This window comes from Paraphaeosphaeria sporulosa (assembly GCF_001642045.1).
Source record: "Paraphaeosphaeria sporulosa strain AP3s5-JAC2a unplaced genomic scaffold CC84scaffold_2, whole genome shotgun sequence".
NCBI lineage: Eukaryota > Fungi > Ascomycota > Dothideomycetes > Pleosporales > Didymosphaeriaceae > Paraphaeosphaeria > Paraphaeosphaeria sporulosa.
The window spans coordinates 2,527,909-2,548,530 of NW_017253361.1; the positions used below are offsets into that span (position 1 = coordinate 2,527,909).

The 20,622-nt window shown below is 55.4% G+C and overlaps 10 protein-coding genes across 10 annotated transcripts; 3 read left to right on the forward strand and 7 right to left on the reverse strand.

Moving 5' to 3' along the window:
- Positions 1-975: 975 nt before the first annotated feature.
- Positions 976-1,631, reverse strand: CC84DRAFT_1172607 (uncharacterized protein; the record flags this gene model as incomplete). The annotated part of the gene is made up of 2 exons (XM_018179990.1): positions 976-1,086; positions 1,404-1,631. 2 exons carry the CDS (start codon positions 1,629-1,631, stop codon positions 976-978), a joined length of 339 nt encoding a protein of 112 aa, XP_018040507.1.
- Positions 1,632-2,023: 392 nt separating this feature from the next.
- CC84DRAFT_1213502 (LCM-domain-containing protein) lies at positions 2,024-5,421 on the reverse strand (the record flags this gene model as incomplete). Its single annotated transcript, XM_018182542.1, has 6 exons — positions 2,024-2,473; positions 2,526-4,284; positions 4,334-4,595; positions 4,647-5,011; positions 5,068-5,288; positions 5,344-5,421. 6 exons carry the CDS (start codon positions 5,419-5,421, stop codon positions 2,024-2,026), a joined length of 3,135 nt encoding a protein of 1,044 aa, XP_018040508.1.
- Positions 5,422-5,838: 417 nt separating this feature from the next.
- Positions 5,839-7,350, forward strand: CC84DRAFT_1213503 (WD40 repeat-like protein; the record flags this gene model as incomplete). The annotated part of the gene is made up of 4 exons (XM_018182543.1): positions 5,839-5,893; positions 5,953-6,315; positions 6,369-7,248; positions 7,299-7,350. The coding sequence occupies 4 exons, from the start codon at positions 5,839-5,841 to the stop codon at positions 7,348-7,350; spliced, it is 1,350 nt and encodes a 449-aa protein (XP_018040509.1).
- Positions 7,351-8,640: 1,290 nt separating this feature from the next.
- Positions 8,641-11,352, reverse strand: CC84DRAFT_466825 (dual specificity protein phosphatase-like protein PPS1). Its single transcript, XM_018186393.1, has 3 exons — positions 9,177-11,352; positions 8,949-9,126; positions 8,641-8,901 (listed from the first exon to the last, which is right to left on the reverse strand). The coding sequence occupies exons 1-3, from the start codon at positions 10,927-10,929 to the stop codon at positions 8,778-8,780; spliced, it is 2,055 nt and encodes a 684-aa protein (XP_018040510.1). The 5' UTR covers positions 10,930-11,352; the 3' UTR covers positions 8,641-8,777.
- On the reverse strand, positions 11,353-12,865 carry CC84DRAFT_466824 (uncharacterized protein). Its single transcript, XM_018186392.1, has one exon. It carries the CDS (start codon positions 12,602-12,604, stop codon positions 11,777-11,779), a length of 828 nt encoding a protein of 275 aa, XP_018040511.1. The 5' UTR covers positions 12,605-12,865; the 3' UTR covers positions 11,353-11,776.
- CC84DRAFT_1065971 (uncharacterized protein) lies at positions 12,764-13,409 on the reverse strand (the record flags this gene model as incomplete). The annotated part of the gene is made up of 2 exons (XM_018173631.1): positions 12,764-12,934; positions 12,990-13,409. Coding segments are annotated over 2 exons (591 nt in total), but the record flags the coding sequence as incomplete, so codon positions are not given.
- A 404-nt stretch (positions 13,410-13,813) lies between these two features.
- CC84DRAFT_466840 (scavenger mRNA decapping enzyme) lies at positions 13,814-15,545 on the forward strand. The gene is made up of 3 exons (XM_018186394.1): positions 13,814-14,194; positions 14,300-14,874; positions 14,962-15,545. Exons 1-3 carry the CDS (start codon positions 14,022-14,024, stop codon positions 15,210-15,212), a joined length of 999 nt encoding a protein of 332 aa, XP_018040513.1. The 5' UTR covers positions 13,814-14,021; the 3' UTR covers positions 15,213-15,545.
- On the reverse strand, positions 15,279-16,860 carry CC84DRAFT_1161152 (UDP-glucose 4-epimerase). The gene is made up of 4 exons (XM_018177664.1): positions 16,704-16,860; positions 16,416-16,650; positions 15,914-16,364; positions 15,279-15,861 (listed from the first exon to the last, which is right to left on the reverse strand). The coding sequence occupies exons 1-4, from the start codon at positions 16,730-16,732 to the stop codon at positions 15,461-15,463; spliced, it is 1,116 nt and encodes a 371-aa protein (XP_018040514.1). The 5' UTR covers positions 16,733-16,860; the 3' UTR covers positions 15,279-15,460.
- Positions 16,861-17,448: 588 nt separating this feature from the next.
- On the reverse strand, positions 17,449-18,863 carry CC84DRAFT_1084873 (multisynthetase complex auxiliary component p43; the record flags this gene model as incomplete). Its single annotated transcript, XM_018174071.1, has 2 exons — positions 17,449-18,070; positions 18,121-18,863. The coding sequence occupies 2 exons, from the start codon at positions 18,861-18,863 to the stop codon at positions 17,449-17,451; spliced, it is 1,365 nt and encodes a 454-aa protein (XP_018040515.1).
- A 386-nt stretch (positions 18,864-19,249) lies between these two features.
- CC84DRAFT_466882 (cysteine proteinase) lies at positions 19,250-20,605 on the forward strand. The gene is made up of 3 exons (XM_018186395.1): positions 19,250-19,480; positions 19,528-19,845; positions 19,904-20,605. The coding sequence occupies exons 1-3, from the start codon at positions 19,429-19,431 to the stop codon at positions 20,284-20,286; spliced, it is 753 nt and encodes a 250-aa protein (XP_018040516.1). The 5' UTR covers positions 19,250-19,428; the 3' UTR covers positions 20,287-20,605.
- Positions 20,606-20,622: the final 17 nt, after the last annotated feature.

Genomic DNA, 20,622 nt, shown 5'->3' on the forward strand with positions numbered 1-20,622 from the left:
CAAGTGCCAACTGGAGATACCCACGTGCTCGACCTTAATTTACCTGGGCACGCCCACGCGTAGGTATTCCGGCGACTAGGGACCGATGCGGGCCATAGTGTGCGATTCTCGCATTCCGAGAAAATGTTCCACAGGAGGGCATTTCCAATACTATGGTGCCCTACTCTCTCGTGTCGTGTCCGAAACTCACATCCCTCGAGATCCTTGGGTCACAGTGCTCTAATGATACATTGACAAGACTTGACCACACAATGAATGGGCCTCCAAGCTTAAAAAGCTTAGTGCGTATCTGTACCAGAGCCACAAATGCAATTACTGACAACCATCTAGATAAACTCGGTTGATAACAAAGACGCACGATTCAAGCTCCAGCTCTATCGTCATCTCTACAAACTTCTCTACCGCAAACGTAAGCGCATTAAGAATATACGCCTGCACGTCCACCGGGAACCCCACCACGCTCGCGCTAGGCATGTAGTCCTGGAGATTTTACAGTAGCCCCTCAGCATCAATTTACATCCATCTGGGCACATCCGGATAGGTGCCCTCGTTTCTCTCCGCCACCACAACATCCATCTCGTAATACCTCCGCGTCCACTCCCTGATCTCGCTCAGTGGCACATTAAATGCAACGATGTGCATGAGAACCAGCGTCTTTCCAATCGTTGGCTTGATGACAACCAGCCCGCATTGCATCATCTCGCGCGGCTGCTCGTCCAGCATATCCCCCACTATCGTATACAGTGCGCGAACAGTTTCCGCCATAGCAGGCAGTGTAAACACCTCTCAGCTCCAGATCTCCTTCCCTTTAGGCACAGGATAGATTCTATATCGCATGCTCGTCACAGTGCCGAAATCATGGCCTGCCCCGCGCATCGCCTAGGATAGGTCGGCGTGCCGGGTCGCTGATGCGGTTATGTGTGTGCAACTTGCGAGAACAACGTTCAGAGACAGAATCCGATCTGACAGCAGACCCTAGTAGCCTAGCAGGGAGCCGTGGCCGCCGCCCAGCGCGATGGCAGTGAGGCCTACGCACTCGCCAGCGCCGGTCACGGTTTGCATTCCGCGGGTCCAGAAACCTCTTTCCTGTCATGCCCTTTGCAAATCAGAGGCAGGGTGTCAATGATATCGCTTTGGTGCCGCCGCGTGCGGTGATAGAGTCTCCGTCCATGGCGATGGACAATGAGTACAGATGGCGCAGGGAAATCTGAATGTCTTTCCGAAGGCCGCTGGCGGCGGTGACTGAGCCGTGGGTCCCGGAGACAGCGAGGAACGGAATATCGTCGCATTAGGATACCTAACTTTCATGCGTTGTTAGCTGAGTTTCTTGCTATACTGTATACTCTCTTTTCTCGCAATGCGCTCGTCTTGCTACGTGGGAACAGGCGGTCTAATGTGCTCACCGTCTCCACGATATCGTGATACTCAACCGCGCGGAACTGCGGCGCCGCCCACGCTTGCCATGGCTTCGTCTTGTTGGCAAGCATGTCGTCGCTTTCTAGTATCATCTCTGCGTGGGGCGATAGGTTCGCGCCTAGCTCTTGCATAATGCTGTCTTTTGCATCCCGGTCGTACCATTTTGCGGAGACTAAGATGGCAAGTATGGATAGTAAAGCAGTGGTAAAGTGCATGGTAGTTGTTCTTCAATATAATGGCTAGAATAGTATGATGGTGAGCGCAGCGGATCGTGTTAATGTGTTTATACAGCCCTAGAGTAAGCGTAAGCATGCGCGGTAAGCACGTATGGATCGGGCGTTCAACATTCGAAGTATGAGGTCGTGGGGTAAGCCAGCATCATCAATGCTTGCGTAGTGAGACGCCGGGATCCCGAGTTCCTACTAAGCCAGACAGAAGAGCAGAATGGTTCGTTCATTCGACCTGCAGCCTGCCGTATTAGGTGCAGTGGTGGATGCGAGGTGCGACGGAGATGCACAGATGTGTAACGCGAAGGATAAATGGCAGTCTAGCTACTACATAAATTCTACAGGACACTGCATACATCAGGCTCACAATGCCTTACCCCTCACTCTCCGCCTTGCGCACTGTTCCCTACAGCATCCGCCCTCTCCTGCAACTCCATCGCCAACCTATCAAGATAAAACTTTGCCATATCATCAGGAACAGTCTTAAACGCCTTCAATATCCGCTCCACATCCCTCCTCCCATTCTCATACGCCTGCAGATCCCGGTTCCCATACACGTCCTTCCCCGCTGCGTACCCGGTGTCCAGATTCCGGAAGAAGACGTTGACGGCGACGCTCACGCCGTCCTCGGGGACAGCAGTGTGGCTCCACATGGGCGGGATAAAGAGGACGTCGCCAGGACGCAGGTGCGCGGTATGCGGGTGCGTGCGGGCGAGACGCGTGTCTTTGGAGGTGAGGATATCGATATTAGAGCTGGAGCTCCCGGGAGGGTAGGATAGGTACTTTGCGTCGGCGGGTGGAAAGAGATGGAGGGTTTTGGAGCCTCGTACCTATAGGCTTACGTTAGTGAACGATGAGCGAGCATATAGAAGGCATAAATACCTGGCATAGGACGTTCGCAAGGACATCATAGTGTAGCCAGAGAGCTACGGGGCCTGAGATGCGCAGGGGTGAACTGTGTAGAGTAGTCTTAATCACTTCAAAGGCTTCGGGAATCTTGAAGTCCCCTGCTATGGATGGGAAGTCGTCTTCGAGCTTGGTAGGGAGTTTGTTGGGTTGGGCAGATGATACGGCACGCAGGTATGTTTGGACGCCGGCCGCGATGCCGTCGAGGAAGTCTCCCAGGGGCTTCTTCACGTAGGAGAAGTTCTTGTCCTTGAACGTCATCCGGTCTGAAGCACACTCGTGGACCACGACTTCCCGTTCTGTGCCTAGCTTCTCCTTGAGGTAGTCTATAGTCCATAGATCCTTGCATGGCCCGATATCGAGGCCTTCAATGATCACAGGTTTAGAAGCGGCAAGGACCTTTGCAAAGTCCTCAGACGAGTCGATGCGAATACGAGCAATGTCAATGCTGCGAGGCAGAGCGGGCCGGACCCCCTTCTTCTTGGCCGATTGTTTGCCATCAGCTTGAGAAGACCGTTGTGGGTCTCCTGCGCTGCTCGGCTCTGGCAACTGAGACACAACCACGGTCCAGGGTCGCACTTTTTCCCCTTGGAGGGTGATTGAAAAGTGGCCTGTATTCCAGAAGCTCCCCATGGAGAAGCAAACGGCCCCACCGCCGGCGAGAATAATCTCATTGCCGGACGCTGCAGCTGCGCTCGTCCCCACAAGTAGAGGCCAGGTCGGCTGAGGCAGGTCCAGAGCCGGGACTTCTACAGTGTATGTAGTGTCACCTCCAGTGCAGTCGCGTGATATAACCAGGACGTCCTGCGTTAATTTCAAGATACCCTGCTTCGAAACGCCCCCAATGAGCAGCAAGTGCTCTCCAAGCGGGAGGAGACTGGCTCCCAGCCGCCCGAATACAGATACTCCCGTATTACACAGGATATGACTGGTGCGGTCGACGAATTTTAGCTGTGGGTACGGCGCCGCAGTGATGTGCCACTCCCAGAGGTCTTGCAGGACTACGCCGCTGGGGGCCATTCCACCACACACAACGCCCCAACTCTGGGCCTCGCCCATCGCTGACAGTGCCGCGCCAAAACGTGCAGAAGGACGCGGGCCGTCAACCGGGATGGCGTTCCAGCCGTTTTCGCGTGTCCACAGCAGGCATTCGTCCAATACCGTGCCATCGCTGTTTCTGCCGCCAAAGATCAAAACGGCCTCAACTGCGGGGCCATCGGACTCTTGAGATGGCAAATTCAGTTTCACACAACTGTGCCTGAAGCGAGCTGAAGGTAAGTCGCCGACTTGCGTCCAGTTTCCTTGAGTGATCAACCAGCAGTCTGCAAGTGCGTGGGATGGAGATGCGCGACCACCTACCAACAACGCACAAGTGTCATTTAGAGGTGTGACAGTGTGACATATGCGTGCTTGCGGCGGCGTCGATTCGCAGGGCTGAAAGCGCGTTCCTTGAACGTCCCGTGCCAGCATGTCGATGCTTGCCAGACGTGTCTGGACACCCTGTCCACCGTGAAAAGCAACACTGTCTCCACCAAGGGCAACTGCAGCTCCGAACCGACGCAGCTCTATTTGAGATTGGGCGTGGTGCGTCAGTGTCAGGTGGACTTTGAGCGGCACGTCGACCGGTCCGGCACTTGGCACGGCACGATCTGTCTCGAGGGGAATACCCTTGTTGGACGTTGAAGCCACCAAGAGAAAGTAGTGACCGGCAAATAGAGCGTATTCCTCCCATTCGCTGACCTAAGGTCAGTGTGATGCGGCCCGTAGACGGGGGTTTAGCTTACTCAAACGGCTCGACCGTATCAAGCTCTCGCCGCAAATCCGGAGGTGTAAACCCATCGTCCGACCAGAGGTCCCACAGATTGCGCGCAATCTCCACGTGTGACCAACCTGCGTCTGCAAACCGGGATACTTGTTGGTCCAAGAGAGGATACTGCTGGACGGCATGAATGGGACTGTGCAGTTTGACGAAATGTCTCAGCATGGTTTGTGCGAAAGGGTGTTCCGATCCCTGGGGAAGGAATTGCTCCAGCAGGCAGAAGCGAGCTGCAAAGTATACTTAGCAAGATGCACGTGGGTTCTGGGTGTGATACGCACCATCTTCTAGGGTGCTCGCCCACCGTATGACCGAGTCAGCGTCTGGGGTCGGCATGTAGGTCACGGACACTTCGGCAACAAAAAGGAATGAAGCGTTTGTAGCGTCTACTTCGGCTCGTAGTAGACGATCCAGCGTCTCCAGATCCCTGAGATCGCAGCCGAGCGCTAGGTAGCGGCTGCTGCGGACATAGATGGGTGCTTGCGATGGACACAAGTTTGTCTCAAACAGTGCATTGCGTAGTAGCTCATTGCCTAGCATGCGGTCACGTTTTCTCGCGATAAGCTGCGGATAGTCGACATCCACGAAAGTAGCACTTTGGGAAAGCGCTGGGTGTCGGTGCCAGAACTGGAATGGTAGGGGATCACTTTGCACTGTGAGTTGGTTGCCGATCAAAGCCACTGGGCGGCCATTCTTACTCACTATCCACAACCCAGATTCACCACGACCTTGGACCTTCCATTATCCTCCTCGAGAAATCGGCGAATCACTTGTTCGATTGCGTGCATTCGCAGCCAGTATCCGCGGTTAATTAGAGGATTTCTTCTGATGAATTTGGTGGTGAATGGTTCGTAGAAGTCCGGTTCATGTGGCATGTACAGCTTGCACACACTTCTCTTCGAAACAATACTACTATCATTTGTCTGCCAGCCTTCAGTTTCTAATGTTTCCTTGGTCGTGCTTGGGCATGTGACTCACGTTCATGATAGCATCGTCAACCCTCTCCTGCTTCGATCGGGCGCTCCACACCTTCTTCACGGCCTTTTTGGGTTGCATCTTTGGTTTTCGCTGCATCGTAATCGTGCCCAAGCCAACGTTCTTGGGAGAGCTCGACGGGGAATTTCGACAAATTCGTCTGTCGCTGAATCCGGCTAGCGTAGATGGCGGCCTCCAAGCGGGGCGTGATCCTTGCGAAGGCATGTGCTAGTGCCACTGGTTCGCCGTTCTGGTGAGCTTCGAGGTCACCGGCAGCGAAGGCAGAAGCGGCGCGTATCCTGGAATACAGTGCGCGCGCGCTCTTCGTCACACCGTCACACATGTTACCCTCGTCGCAACCCTCCTCCCCACGACTACGCACCGCGCGATAGCCCACACCAGCACCAGCACCGACCCCGCGGGCGGCCCAAGCTCCCAACAGAGCTCTACGAAGACAGCAGGCTCCCCCCGCATCCACAGCGAGTGCCCGCCCTCGCCATGACGTCCATGAACTTTGTCACGTTCAACCAGGACCATACCCAGCTGGGTGTTGGTGAGATAGCGCGCTTCTAGGCTTCGCAGCGAGAGGCGGTTTGCTCACGACGATGTCAGGTACCACCAAAGGCTACCGCATATATGCCACCGATTCCTTCTACAAGACATCCGAGTCGCGCGAGGGCGATGTCTCGAGCCTGGAGATGCTCTTCTCCACGTCCCTGGTCGCACTCACGCTTTCGCCGCGCATCCTCCGAGTCCACAACATCAAGGCAGGTTCCGCTCCATGCGAGAACGGCACGCTTATTGACACGTACCAGCGTCACTCGACCATATGCGAAATGACGTTCCGCACTGCCATCCTCGCGATACGCCTGAACAGGAAGCGGCTTGTCGTCGTGCTGGAGACGGAGCTCTATATTTATGACATTGGCAACTTGGAATTGATCAAGACTGAGCCTACGTCGCCGAACCCTAACGGTATGCACTGCCACTGCATGTACCTTGCCTATCTATATCTTCTGACCAACTAGCCATCTGCGCTCTCTCCCCGTCCTCGGAGAACAACTACATAGCCTTCCCGACACCCTCACCTGCGCCGCCCGCTCCCTTCCACCCGCCCTCCCATGCCCCACCCAAACCCGAACACACTGCGCCGGACAAGGGCGAGGTTCTGATATACGATGCGACAAAGCTGGAACCCGTCAATGTCATACAAGCCCACAATTCACCACTATCCTGCATCGCCATGAACAGTGAGGGTACATTGCTGGCAACGGCGTCTGAGAAAGGAACTATAATACGAGTCTTCTCGGTGCCTGGTGGAGAGAAACTCTACCAGTTCCGACGTGGCTCCATACCTTCACGCATTTACAGCATGTCATTCAACTCTGCTTCGACGCTGCTCTGCGTATCCTCCGCTTCCGAAACCGTGCACATATTCAAGCTGGGTGTACCACACAAGAACAGGAGTAGCAGCACCTCTTCAGGGTCGGGAAGGCCGGCATCGTCGCGAGGCCGCAGCAGCAGCCGGGCCAGCGAAGATTCGTCGGAAATTTACTCTAGGGACGATGGTAGCACAGCTGAGGCCTCGGAGCCGGACCGCAAACCGTTGAATCCCACTTTTGCCAGCATGCTACGACGGACATCCCAGACGGTGGGAAAGTCTGTCTTTGCGACTGTGGGCGGGTATCTCCCGAGCGCCGTGTCCGAGATGTGGGAGCCGTCGCGCGACTTCGCCTGGGTTAAGATACCGCGCAACTCCAACAGCTCCTCCACCGGCCCTGTCAAGTCCGTGGTCGCCATGCGGAACGATGGGCCTCAAATCATGGTAGTCACGAGCGATGGCACCTACTACATCTTCAATATTGATCTGGAGAAGGGCGGCGAGGGCACATTGTTCAAGCGATACAAGTACGTTTCTCTCTTCTAGTTCCTCCAATCGCATTCGCTAAAAACCGCAGCATTATCGAGCCTAATGAGCTCACGGGAGGCTCGCAAGAGCTTGCAGATTAGTCGCCCTTTTTGCTATCTTTTACATTTGCATAGCTTTGTATATTTTGCATTGCATTTAGGCGTTTCCTGAGAAGGGGGCATGGCTGAAGCTTCTTATATCCCACGAGTAACTTCACTCCGTATCTGCTACACCTTCCATCTCTTAGTATCAGTCGAGGGGCTGGATGCGTAGCCGAGCGGATATCGCTCCCACGCGTGAGGCATATTATATAGTGAGACAAACACATCTCTTCGCGATTGCAGACACCTCTGGCATTGCCCTTTCAGACAATTTCATCGCGTAAGAGAGATAAGAAAAAAAAGGAAGAGCCACGACATGCCTCGCAGCCTCCGGCACACTTGTCACGGAGTCGTCGTCGTCAAAAGAGGTTAGCCCGAAGCCGCCGTCCGGGAGGCATTTAAGAAGGCGCATGGCATCCCCGCATGCTCTCAGAAGGGAGCGCTTGCGGGCTTGATTGTGGTAGAAGCAAGCAGGGAGATCTGAAAGTCAAGAGCAGCGAGCGATGTGTGTGAGGCCCAGTTAGCAGGCTGAGTGCCGGGTAATCATTGCCCACGTGACTCTACGCTACTTGGCTGGGAACTTGGATCTCCTGTCGCGGGGGACGGTAACGTGCTGCACGCAGCGGAATGGATTGTGGGATTGAACTGTGGTGTAGCTATCTAGGAACTACAGAAAGTGTAGGCATAAACAACGCTAGTCCCAGATAGGGGCATGGCAGTTGCAGGTGAAGGTACACGCGAACAGCAACATCACATGCGTAGAAAGACAGTCCGTCGAGAGTTTGTTGGGTCTGGATCAACGCACAGCAATGTAATTGTCCTCTCGAAGTTCAAGCCGACCTCACGGAGTTGACGAAATCAAAACAACACGTCACTTATCACAAAGAAACACCACAACACTCCCATCGGACTTATGCAGTAATCCCAACTCCATTCCTATGTACTTATCCCTCCCTCACCCTACCCATTCCCAAACGCCATGCCGTGCCCGCCCAAGATCCGGACTAATACACATGTAGAAAGAGTTGCTAAAAGGGAAGCAGAAAGGAAGATGCAGGCCGCTCGACCCTCGCCGTCACCAACTCTGTTCCCATGCAACCAGATGCGCAGATGCAACGACAAGATACGATACATAGAAAGCGAAAGAAAGTAGAAGAATACTAACATTAAGAGATACGAGAAGAAAGAAAAGAGAATCCAGGATATCCCATCCTTGCGTGGAAGCGTCCAGCCGGACGTTGGACCCAACAGTCCAGCGTGGAAAGAACGCCAGATCGCAGCGCCAGCGGCCATGATCCCATGTCGCGAAGACCATTGTCGTAGCCTGGCAAACAAATCTGGTGCATATCGTTTCCGTGAATCGTAACATTACCGTATCATGATATCGTAACTCGTATTGTAGTGAAGATCACATGTAGAAGAACATATTACCTGGAGTACGGCTTGTTCATCAGCGCGATCTCGCGCGCAATAGTCGCCCACTCTAGTTCGCGGCGAAGAGGCTCGTTGCGTCGCTGACGCTGGTACTCTTCCCACTTCAACAATTCGTACCTGTCCTGGTCAGCGTCGCCTCGGAAATGTGGGAAGACGTAGCTTACGTGAATCGAAGATGAGGTTGGATAATGACATTGAGGCGCCTCGCCCGCACGAAGCAGTATGCTCTTGGAAATGAGAGGCCCAGCTCGTTCATAACTTCGGCGATACATATAGTAGCTGACCGAGACACGCCGACCCGACAATGCACAAGGGTAGCTCCTCCGTCTTGCTTTCCTGCTTCTGCGTACAGTTAGCCACCAGTATTTGATATCAGATCCGTCGGCGCATACCAATGAATTTCAGACAGCGGTCAAACTCGTCCCAGAGTGGATCGACACCGTTATCCTGAACACGGTCGATCATCATGAGATTCTTGGTCGGCCAATCGATGCTTTCTTTGACATCGTCCGGCCAGGTGAGAGCCTCACCCACACTGAGGATACGCGTTATACCCATTTCACGAAGTAGCTCGGGGTTATTTGCATGGCCGAGATTGCCGAGATACATGTATGGAAGAATCCTGCTAGGCAGACTTCCGTCAATGCGCGGCAACCACCGGGGCTCCTGGATATGGAAAAGGCTATCTTGAAAACGTGGCGAGTCTTGAAGAATACGGGCTTGGATCTGAGTGAGAAGCGAGACATCGGTCGGGTAAGCGAAGAAGTTTCGGCCTTTATCCCGGTGCAATCGAACCCAAGCTTCATGCGCGGGTACACCCTCAGCATACATGAAATAGGCTATACCGAGCAACGATGTCTCCGTATACCCGTCTGTGCAGTGTATCAGGATCTTCTTCGGTGATGCAATGTCGTCTAACTCAATAGCCTCGTCTGTCTCGCTCTTCTTGCGCTTGGAGCGTCGTAGCTCGGACGGATTCGCCATTTCGTATATCCATCTACAGGTATCCATCAGACCATCCACCTCAGCATGAGACCACGATGGTGGCATGATGCTTCCAGAAGATGGAAAATCCATTTGAAGTGGACCTCTACGATCCTTCTTCTCCAACATAGCACGGGCTTTCCGTAACGTCGGCATATCTGGGACGCGTGCAATGTCGCTCGCCTCGATGAGTACATCGTAGACTTGGTCGACACAAGATGGGTCCAGGGCGGGGTCCGGTGTCGGTCCAAGGAATACATTACCGGATATCTCAGATGACTTCGACATTGCGCACATCTCGTACCTCTCCCAGTAGAAGAAGTCGACGACGTTGCCCGTCATGCCACCCTTAGAGTCAATGGCGACTAGATGAGGGTACTGTTCTTGCACATGGTTGAAAGGGTCTGACAGCATGAACGTATTGAATGAGCAACGCGGGAAGCCGTTCCTCGCTTCGTAATGTCGCTGCGCTTTGGAAAGCCGCTTCGCGAGGGCAATGGTGTCACTAGGGCTGGTCCTGGTGTCGCCGTACACAATGATATCGGAGACCGTAGCTAGCTTACAGGCTTGAATCTGAAAGTTGCGAACGGAAAACCCATCCTTGGGGTCGCACTCAATAAATCTGGTGTCGCCCGGAGCAAGAAGTTCGTCGGGTGCAATAGCACCCTTCAGCTTGGAAGCAGCAAGGTTTCCGCCCGTTTTGACGATTGTGAGGCTTCGGAGGCACCGCGGCACCTTGCGAACGCTCTTCCGACGATTGGTGAAGAAAGCCAACTGAACCTGATTCTCTGCGTGCAGACCGTGTAGCCATGGGAATACGTGTTCGGTGTTAGGTAGCGGCTGTGTCGCCATGTGATCTACTGCCTCTGCAAAATGCTGCGCATTGATGGTGAAAATCGGAGGATCTTCCGAGTATTCGCAGCCATACTTTGTCGGCGGGAAAGTGATGGACGTGGTCTCGATCACGCTGTCCTTGGTAGGAGGTGATGCAGGAGGTGTGACCAGCCCGCGATCGGGCACAGGGCCAGGCGGGCACACGGGAATGTGCTTGTTCGGGATGGCTTGGGGAGTACCCCGCGAGGTTGTATTCAGCGTCAAGTGCGGCGGGGGCGTAGAAGAGCGACCCGGCATGGGCGGTGCTCTCGCGACGACGGCTGCCATGGTAGCGGACGGCGGCTGTCACGTATAGGTGCAGTTGAAGGCACGCAACGTGAGGGCAGCGACCTGCTGAGGCAAGGACGGCGATGAGTGGCTAAGATGAACCGCTAGACGGAAGCAATGCACTCGAATGCCGTCCAAAGGGAGGCAAGTCCAATGGTGGAGAGGTGCCGTCAACTGCGTACACAGACACTGAGTGCCGGGTAGGCGGTTCGTCCGAATGGCAAGTGCGGGGTGAAAGTGTCACGGAAGAGTGGAGAGATGCCGGATCGCTGCTGGGAGGAGCAATTGGCGAATCTAGAGGTCCAAACCGAGCAACAGAGGCGATGCCGTGCAGTTTACAACCGAGTGGCTATCCGCATGAAAACGTTGGCGATCGGAGGCTGAGTTGATCAGCGCACGCGAGCGAGGAAAGAGCACCCCGGGCGATGCCCTTGTGGCAGTCGCGGAGTTTAAAGCGCGGCGACGGCGGCAGCGACGGCGAGCATGGTGACAGTGAATGGGGGAAAGTGAGGGTGAGAGTGAATTGATGGGTACGAAAGGGAGGACGAAGAAGGATCGAGGGGAGCAACGAGGTGGTGATACAGGCGGAATGCTGTGGACGCTGCTTCGACCCCCGCCTGTGGCTATCGGTCGCACCCTAGCTTGATGGATCAAGGCGCCGTTAAATCAGCCCGTCCGGTTCGAGCTCCATGCACGCTGCTGCAAGCCCATACCGACGGCGTCGTGCGGTTGGACCGATGCTTGCAGGTGGCCATGGTGGCTCACAAGCAAGGCCTCCACCGCGCAGGGTCAGCGTTTCAATGTGAACGTGCTCGCGATAAACGGTCTGCTCCACCTGCGCGCAGCCTTATCGATTGTTTCCGCTTCGCTTTGATCGCAGGACAGCCTGCGCCTGTAGCGACGCCAGTGGGTCTTCCCCGGCACCGCCAGCGCCGCGCAGAACACGGCCATGCCTCCCGAGCTGGCGAGCGACGTCTGTGCTAGCCGAGTGCTGCCGCCGAGGGTGGGTTCGGCCTGTCGCCGGGGCCCAGGCGGAACTGCATCCAGCCAGCATGGCACTCCGAGAGGTGCTGCAGAACCCCACAGCACGCGCGCTCCATCCAGCCAAAGCAGCCCGTTCGCCACCCTCCACCACCCAAAGAACCATCGAGATCCACACTGAACCCCGCCTATCCTCACCACCGGCGCCGCACACAAAGGGCCTCCGACACATCATTTTCCCAATCCCGCTCGCGATTTCCTTTGCGAGCACCTCTGCTTCGAAAGTGTGGCTTGCCTTTGTCCAAGTCTCCGAGAGCATGCACAGCTGACTGCCTCTTCCGAACGCGAGCGGGACTGCGCGCGCAGGGCTTGCGAACCTCACTACGCACACGTACGCTATGCGTTTTAGCTTTGGTGGGGATCTCACTATCAGATTGGCGTCTGCGCTACGCATATCTGTGAATACCTCCGCAGTAGCCCAGCCCCGCGTGATGATGTATGTAGCCCGGCTCAAGTGAGCATGCAGTCGCCTTAGCAACATGGAGGGGCTTTGCTTTGCGTCGGGTCCGACTGGGCTCATTGTGTTCGCAAAACATACGCATTCTGATTGACGACAGGAAGGAGGTAATGTGTCTCGTACATGAATTGCTACCTTGCATATCGTACACTTCGCTACCGGTAGCGAGGCGCTCATGTCCTAATTTCCCAGATCGTTGCATAAGTTCCAAAATTCCTAACGCCCATGACATGTCTCCCGGATATCTAATGTTCTGCGCAAATGGTGTTTCAAGGTGAGCCTTACCTGGCTTCACATCTTTCAAATGGATTTCACATGACCGCCCATTCCTCACGCCTCGATTTCACTGCGCGAGTTCAAAATCTCATCTATGACTGATCGCTGCACCGTAATCTTGTCCTTGTTGTCCTGCTCCTGCAACAGCACCGCGAGGACCTCGATCGGAGGGTTAAGACCCAAGCGCTGCGCTCGTTTCCAGCGCTTGAGGCGAGCAATACCGACACAGGGCTAAGCCATTCTGTTAGCACAAGCATTGGATTGGAGCATGCTCAACCCTACTCACCCCGAACTGTCCCGTCATGTCAAACTTCCTCAATATCTTCTCCTCCAAGCTCAGATCATCCTGGTGGTACCTCGGCGCCGACCCAGCATTCTGATTTTTCCAGTACGCTTGAAGTTGCTTCGGCTTGACCAGACGCGCCTCCTCCTCCTCCGGTGTGCTTTGCGCTGGCTCCTGCGCCTGCTCTGTTTGCTTGATGATCGCTGCCTCGGCGGTTGTGGGCGCTTCCTCCTCCATCTTAACCTTCACATCGACGGCCTCGGGCTTCTCATCTTTCTTCGCGCTCTCTGTGAGCAGGTTCTTCTTCGCGTTGGTTGCGCGCGCGCCGGGCTTAGTGACTTTGTTGGAGGCTCCGTGGAATGCGAGGGTCGATTGGCCGGATGATTTGGCGGTTGCGCCGGCACTGCGGCGTTTGGGAGGCATTGCAGATAAAACGGGAGCGATGCGACAGTTGATTACAGGTAGGTAAAGTGCGATGAGGTTAATGGGTGGGTCAAAGACAAGGGCTGCACTTGTCGCAGTGATATCATTCGTGACACAGCAGGGTCTTGGCGGGATTGGTCGCGCTCTCATTGGTTGAAGGGGTTGGCGGGGTGACACGCGAGAATGCGTGAGCATGTGACCTCAAACCCAAACCCGCAATAACGAAAGTCCCTAAAACGGAATAGAGACAGGACCAGCTACTGGTTTATTGCTTGCTCATACTCTTGTAAGTGGAGTCGAAGTTCCTTGCCTATCTCTTCCACGATCCAAAGAGTTTTGTTTCTGCGCGGGGTATCTGCTTGGAAGAAATGCTCTTATAGAAGTATCTCGACTACAACGCAACCGTTCATTCGTCCATCTCCTGGGTCGAATGAACCCAAAGAACCCTCAAACACCAACTCGCATCGTTTGGTTCATGTGTTGCTTCCAAACGACCACTTTCTCGCATTTTTGCACATACACCGTCAACCCTCCAATATCAAGCTCCAATCTGGAGACTCTGACAAACATCAGTATTCTCCCTTGAATTCAAACACCTCCAAGTAGTGGGCCATGACATCAACTACGCCGCCCGACGTCGCCGCAAGAGTTGAAGCGTATATTCCCCGCTTCAAACTTACTCGGCTCCTGAACCAAGATCAAGCAGGCCGCCGTATCTCTCTTCTCGGCACGGTAGACGGCCAGGATGCCCTTCTGATCGCCGAACGCGCCGCCTTCGCTACTGAGTAAGATACTTCAGACTATTCGAGATCGCGAAGCTTTTCACTCAAGTCCATGGTCTCAAATCTCCTCATGTAATCAGACATGATATTAACTTTGTTTCTATCCAGCCACGCCCACCTCTCCGTCTTCCCCACCACCCTTACCAACATAAAAAATCTCGGCGCAAATGATATCTACGCATGGTTCCTCGCCAATTCCGCGCCCCCTCCAACCAATCCCGACCCCACCATCCCCATCCCTCCAGACTACAAACTCAACCTCATCTACCCCTGCACCCCCAAACACATCAAGAAATACTCCGCCCAACCCCTTCGCATCGTCACCGAAACACCCGCCATCTACACCTCCTACATCCGCCCCTGGATCAACCGCCAGCGCGAGAAAGGCACGCTGAACTGGGTGTTCAACATCATCGAGGGGCGCACGGAGCAGGAAGACGTCATCTATCGGGAGACTGGAGAGAAAGATGGGTTTCTGCTGCTGCCGGACTTAAACTGGGATCGAAAGACGGTGGGGGGTCTGCATTTGCTGGGGCTGGTGGAGCGGCGGGATATCTGGAGCGTGAGGGACTTGAAGAAGGGGGATGTCGCGTGGCTACGATACGTAAGGGAGAAACTACTGGATGCGACGGTGGGACTGTATGACGGGGTGGAGAGGGATCAGGTCAAGCTTTATGTGCACTGTGAGTTTCTTCTCCGCCGTCATTACTGGCTTTTGGAAGGGTTGGAAGGGGGAGGGACAGGGTAACAGAGAGGGCTAACACCACTAGACCAACCGACATACCACCACTTCCACATCCACATCGTGCACGTGCAGCTCGAGGCGGGGGCTACCCAGTCGGTCGGCAAGGCGCTGGGACTCGACAACATTATTTCGACGCTGGAGAATCTGGCTGGGGATGAGGACGCGGGGATGCAGGATGTTAGTCTGACGTATCATCTCGGCGAGGCGAGCGAGCTGTGGGAGAAGGTGTTTGGACCGCTGAAGGAGGGGCGGGTGCCGGATGTTGGTGCGTTCTGAGGCATGGGCTGAGGAGTTGATAAGGGTGAACATGGCAAAAATGTGGCACTGGACGAGGCACATATCGGTCAGACTGTCGTCATTGAGTCTCCGAACGAGACGATACCGGTATGGGTTTTGTCGTGATCTATATATATACGCTATATGCATGCGTTATGTCCTCCCCAAGGTCGTATCCGAAAGCTGAAGAACGCGATTTTCATCATCACATTTCCCCGAAAGAAGAGACAATCTCTCAATCAAGCACCCTACGCCTTGTTCTTCAAAGCCTCGACGAACTCCTTCGGTGGCGCCTGCCCATATCCCTCAGGATTGTTCTCCGTCCACTTCCACAAATCCGCGCACGCATCTTCGAGCGTCAACTCTGTCTTCCACTTGAGCTCCTTGTTCGCGAGCGTCGGATTGGCCGTGAGGTCCAGCACGTCGCCCTGGCGGCGCGGCGCAACCTCGTACGGCAGATCGCGACCCACGACGTGGCTGAAGGCCTTGACCATCTCGAAGACGGTGGAGCCCCGGCCTGACCCAAGGTTCCACGCTTTGACACCAGGCTGGTTCTCGCGCAGGTACTTGAGTGCGACTTCGTGGCCACGCGCGAGGTCTAGCACGTGGATGTAGTCGCGGATCGCTGTGCCGTCTTTGGACTTGTAGTCTGTGGGCGGGTGTGAGTCATGTGACGAGACGTGGGTAGGGAGCTGACTTACCGTCGCCGAAAACGAGAAGCTTCTCCCGCTTGCCTATTGCTACCTGCGCAAGCAGAGGAAGGAGGTTGTACGGGACGCCCAAGGGGTTCTCGCCCATGATGCCGCTGGGGTGCGCACCAGAGGGGTTGAAGTAACGCAACAAAGCGGCGTTGTACTTGCCGCCGTCAGTACCAGCCTTCTTGGCCTTGTTACGCTCGGCCTCGATGTGGTCGGTGATCATGCCCTCGACGGTAGACTTGGTGCGGCCGTAGGTGTTGGTTGGGCCGATGGGGCAGTGCTCAGGGATGGGAATCATGTTGGGGAAGCGAGTGGCATCACCGTAGACGGTTGCTGAGGAGGAAAAGACAATGTTGGTGACGTTGTGCTTCTTCATAGATTGGAGGAGGGTGATGCTGCCTCCTACGTTGACGCGGTAGTATTCCAGGGGAATCTCGCCAGACTCGCCTACAGCCTGAAGCAGTTTCAGCATGGTGATTCAAAATCTGGGAGACTAAAGGTGTACCTTCAGAGCGGCAAAGTGGATGACATTGTCAATGTCGGGGTGCTCGGTGAACACCTTGTCCAAGGCAGCCTCATCGCAGATATCAACGTTGTAGAACTCAGGTCGCTTGCCGCTGATGAGCTCAATGCGGTTGATAACTTCCTCAGAGGAGTTGTACAGGTTGTCGACAATCACGACCTTGTAGTCAGCCTCCAGAAGCGCCAGCGCCGTGAAGGAGCCAATGTAGCCCGTGCCACTGTGAATTGTTAGCCTTCTAGTAGGCATGATGGCGGGGCACCTGATGTTTACCCAGTGACGAGGACGGAGCCGACAACCATTGTGTAGATCTACGGTGGGAGAGAGGTGGGAGAGGGGATTGCAGAATTAGTGGAGTGAGGAGGAGTGGGACAATCAATTCGTGCGTGCCTGCGTGGTCTCACTGATATTAAAGTCGTGAGTACGGTGATCGATGGTGGAGCTCACCGCCCCACCAAGGGTTTTCGTGGCGGAAAGATCGCCATTTTGGGAACTAGCGGCTGCCGTGCTTCATCGTCACGTTGCAATTCGTACACTTCCTGGCAGCATAGTCGTGACCGTCTTCCTGCAACTTGACCAATTTGCCCTATGTGACATCATGAGGAACTCTTCTAGCATGCCATTGCGGCCTGAGACCTTAGCCACGACTATGCATTCATCGTGCGTGTTGTTTAAGTAAGCCATAATGCATGCTATTCTTAGCAAGAAACGAGTACGAGCTGAAGAAAATGCTATCAACCCTTCGTGACTCAAAAGGAACTGTACACCGGATCCCTTGAAGGACGAGACATGCCTATGCAAGGCACGTCGAGCAAGATGTGTAAGACATGATCTTCTTTCGATCTATCTACTACAATTGGCTTTAAAAGCTCATGCATGTGTATAATCTGGATAACCAACAATGTGCCCCGCCTCTCCTGTGAAGCAGGGTCGCTGCAGGTTGTAACCCCTTGCAACGGGGTGGATGGGATGGTCCTGCGATGAAATGAACTTATCGTTGCTTGCGACGATCAACTCTTTATCGCACGGTAGCGCCCTTGAGGGTGGTCACCGTGCAAAGACCCGCTGCGGTCTTCAGTTTCGCAACGCCGGTCTTCTTGTCTGCACCCTCTCCTGACAGCTGCGGCACATCCTCCACATTGAACCCAACCTCCAGCGAATCGGTGGTGGTGAAACCGGGCTGAATAGTCTCCCAAACCTTTTTCTTGGGGTTTAGCACCGCCTCGGGCTCGCCCTCCCAGCCCTCAAAAAACACCCGATCACCAGCTTTTGAGTCTGCTGGGGGATTCACAAGCTCCACAGGTCCCTTGTGGCTGTCCTCTCCCTCAGTAACCCTTGGCGACGCGGCCAACACCATGGCGCAAGACTTGATGCCACGCATCGTGACGGGCTTCAGATTGCAGACCGTTACGATCTTGCGGTTCTGCATCTCCTCGAGCGGGATCAGGCCGTTAAGACCCGAGCATACTGTTCGCACGACCTGACCCTCGTACTCGGATGTGTTGTCGGTGCCGGCGGGGTCACCGCAGGCAATGGTGCTCACGTAGAGTGAGTCGGCGTTGGGGTGCCGCTCAGCCTTCAAGATGTGTCCAACGCGAAGATCGATGAGGCAGGGCGATAGAGGCTTCTCGGCCGGAGGTCTACGACTATGTCAGCACAGGAAGGCTCCTACATGGGACATTACACGCACGCCTTCTGGGGTTTCGGCTGCTTTGGCTTTTTCTCCTTCTTCTGGGTGGGCGCGCCGTCGGGTGCTCCTCCAGCCTTGCCGGCAACCGTTGACGCTACTGCTTCGCCGGCTGCTTGAGCCTTGTCCACGACATTTTCCTTTTTGCTCTTCTTATCCCCAGCCGCCTTGTCGCCAGTCAGGGTAGTAGGCGTAGCACCGCCTGATGCCGCCGCATTGGCAGCAGCCGCTTCCTTCTCCTTCTTCTTGCGCTCCTTTTCGGCCTTTGCGTCCACGGGCTTGATCTTGAAGATGACACTGTCCAAGTCGATGTTGACTTTGTTGTCCAGCTTCAGACCGAAGAGTGGTGAGTTCTGCACAAAGTCGACATGGCGGACGATGTGGTGGTAACCCTGCTCTCCCGTTCGCTCCTCGGCACTCCAATTTGACACGACGGGCGCGAGCTTCTGGTAGACGGCGATGTCAGCCACGGAGGGCTTTCCACCGAGGACTGTGGTCCGGCTAGCCAGGTGGGTGTTCAGCGAAGAGAGACGCTCAGCGGCCTTGGCAGCGTCCTCGCCGTCAGTAGCGACGTGCGCGGCGGAGGTGAGCCATTGGCTGAGCTCAGCCTTTTCGGCGTCGGTGTAGGTGACGGAGGGGAAAAGAGCCTGCGAGGCCTTGACGGCGTCGGTCTCGGAGGAGGCATTGTTGGGCGCGTGGGTCTTGAGGAAGGCGAGAAGGCTCTCGTCGAGGGTCGCGGTCGCCATGGTGGGCAGTGCGGGGCGGAAGAAGTCGAGCAACAGTGGCTGCAGTGGGGTAAAGAAGGCAGGCACAAAGTGGCTCGGAGCGAGAGCTGTGCTGTGAGGTCGCGTGGGGACTGCGTATGACGGGCGCGGGCTTGGTGGGTGCCTGTGGCGGGAGGGTTGGAAAAGAGCGCTCCGTAGGCGAGCAGCAGAAAGATTGTGGATGCGCATCGCCGCCAACGTGACTCAATGTGCAGCATCAAAATTCACCGAGGGGCTGCTGGGACGCGCCAGACACGCACCGCGGCCGCGCACAGGCCCCATCGCGTCCCTCATCGGTGACGGCCAGCGGTCGCTTGCGCTGGTTCCAGATGCAGTGCAAACGCCTTCCATGGTGCCATTGTCATTGCGCCCGTACATCGATGCAGGCATGGGGTGTGCGTCTGGAGGGGCAAGGCGTGTGACGCCACTGCCAGGCAGGCAGCAGGTACCCCGCCGCCGCGTCGCGTACAAGAAAGAGCTCCGGGCGCACGCTGCACTCTCGTAGCCACCCCGCCACCCCGACCTTCGCCCAACTCACCCACAAGCCATGGCGTTAGAACCGCTTTCCCGCCAAGGGAAGAAGAGCTTCATCCCTCTGGGTACGCCACTTGCTGCATGCACGAGAGCCCCGCTTACGGTTTGCTAGAGAACAACCCCGAGGTGATGAGCGCACTCGTGCACAAGCTAGGTCTCAGCAAGAAGCTCGACTTCCACGATGTTTTCAGTATCGACGAGCCCGAGTTGCTCTCCTTTGTGCCCCGCCCCGCCCATGCTCTACTCCTGATCTTTCCGGTGAATGAGACATACGAAAAGTTCCGCATCGAAGAAGACAAGGACCGCCCAGAGTATGAGGGCAGCGGTCCTGAGGAGGAGGTCGTCTGGTACAAGCAGACGATTAGCAACGCTTGCGGCTTGATGGGCCTGCTGCATGGAGTCTCCAATGGCACGGCACGAGAACATATTGGTTCGTACCACCCTTCACTGAGTCGTGTCGGCCTCGTAGATTCTCACCCACGCTCTAGATCCTGACTCGAACCTGGCCCAGCTGCTGCGGGAAGCCATTCCCCTCAAGCCCAAAGAGCGAGCCGACCTCCTCTACGAATCCGATGCGCTGGAAGCTGCACACCAAGAGGCCGGAGCCAGGGGCGACACAGCCGCGCCAGCCGCCGAAGCTGATGTCGACCTGCACTACGTGTGCTTCGTCAAGTCAAAGAACAACAACCTCTGGGAGATGGATGGCCGCCGCAAAGGCCCCCTAAACCGTGGCCAGCTTGCTGCCGACGAGGATGTGCTTAGCGACAAGGCTCTGGACCTCGGCGTACGGAGCTTCCTCAAACGCGAGGCCGCAGCTGGCGGGGGCGACCTGCGCTTCTCGTTGATTGTCCTCGCTGAATCGTTTGATTGAAAGCATAGGAGAGCGCTTGCATGGGTCCGAAGGTGGGAGACATTGTCGAATCCGGCAAGTCTTAAAGACTCCCGCGCGGCAATGTTTATCAGCTGTTCTACGGCAGATGGAATGAATACCGAAGTACATTCGGAACTGACGTCATGTCTCTGAAAGTTTCATTGCACGTGGGGCAGAAGCGTCAGCAAATCGATGCAGAGAAAATACCAACAAATGGCCCCTGATAGACCACCAGTCGCGTTCGCAGAACATGTGAATAACACCCCGAAAGCTAGCACTGGGCAGATACTTGCATACGATGTAATTCAATTTGCGACAACCTCATGGGTGTTGACT

Excerpts from the sequence above, each read along its gene's own strand:
- CC84DRAFT_466825 (XM_018186393.1), bottom strand. The coding sequence starts at position 10,929 with ATGGCAGCCGTCGTCGCGAGAGCACCGCCCATGCCGGGTCGCTCTTCT. Across the intron at positions 9,127-9,176 it reads CCGCTGTCTGAAATTCATTG|AAGCAGGAAAGCAAGACGGA; the intron begins GTATGCGCCGAC and ends AACTGTACGCAG. Across the intron at positions 8,902-8,948 it reads CAACCTCATCTTCGATTCAC|GTACGAATTGTTGAAGTGGG; the intron begins GTAAGCTACGTC and ends TGACCAGGACAG.
- CC84DRAFT_466824 (XM_018186392.1), bottom strand. The coding sequence starts at position 12,604 with ATGAGCGCCTCGCTACCGGTAGCGAAGTGTACGATATGCAAGGTAGCA.
- CC84DRAFT_466840 (XM_018186394.1), top strand. The coding sequence starts at position 14,022 with ATGACATCAACTACGCCGCCCGACGTCGCCGCAAGAGTTGAAGCGTAT. Across the intron at positions 14,195-14,299 it reads CGCGCCGCCTTCGCTACTGA|CCACGCCCACCTCTCCGTCT; the intron begins GTAAGATACTTC and ends GTTTCTATCCAG. Across the intron at positions 14,875-14,961 it reads GGTCAAGCTTTATGTGCACT|ACCAACCGACATACCACCAC; the intron begins GTGAGTTTCTTC and ends TAACACCACTAG.
- CC84DRAFT_1161152 (XM_018177664.1), bottom strand. The coding sequence starts at position 16,732 with ATGGTTGTCGGCTCCGTCCTCGTCACTGG. Across the intron at positions 16,651-16,703 it reads GGCTCCGTCCTCGTCACTGG|TGGCACGGGCTACATTGGCT; the intron begins GTAAACATCAGG and ends AACAATTCACAG. Across the intron at positions 16,365-16,415 it reads TCCACTTTGCCGCTCTGAAG|GCTGTAGGCGAGTCTGGCGA; the intron begins GTACACCTTTAG and ends AAACTGCTTCAG.
- CC84DRAFT_466882 (XM_018186395.1), top strand. The coding sequence starts at position 19,429 with ATGGCGTTAGAACCGCTTTCCCGCCAAGGGAAGAAGAGCTTCATCCCT. Across the intron at positions 19,481-19,527 it reads GAAGAGCTTCATCCCTCTGG|AGAACAACCCCGAGGTGATG; the intron begins GTACGCCACTTG and ends ACGGTTTGCTAG. Across the intron at positions 19,846-19,903 it reads CACGGCACGAGAACATATTG|ATCCTGACTCGAACCTGGCC; the intron begins GTTCGTACCACC and ends CCCACGCTCTAG.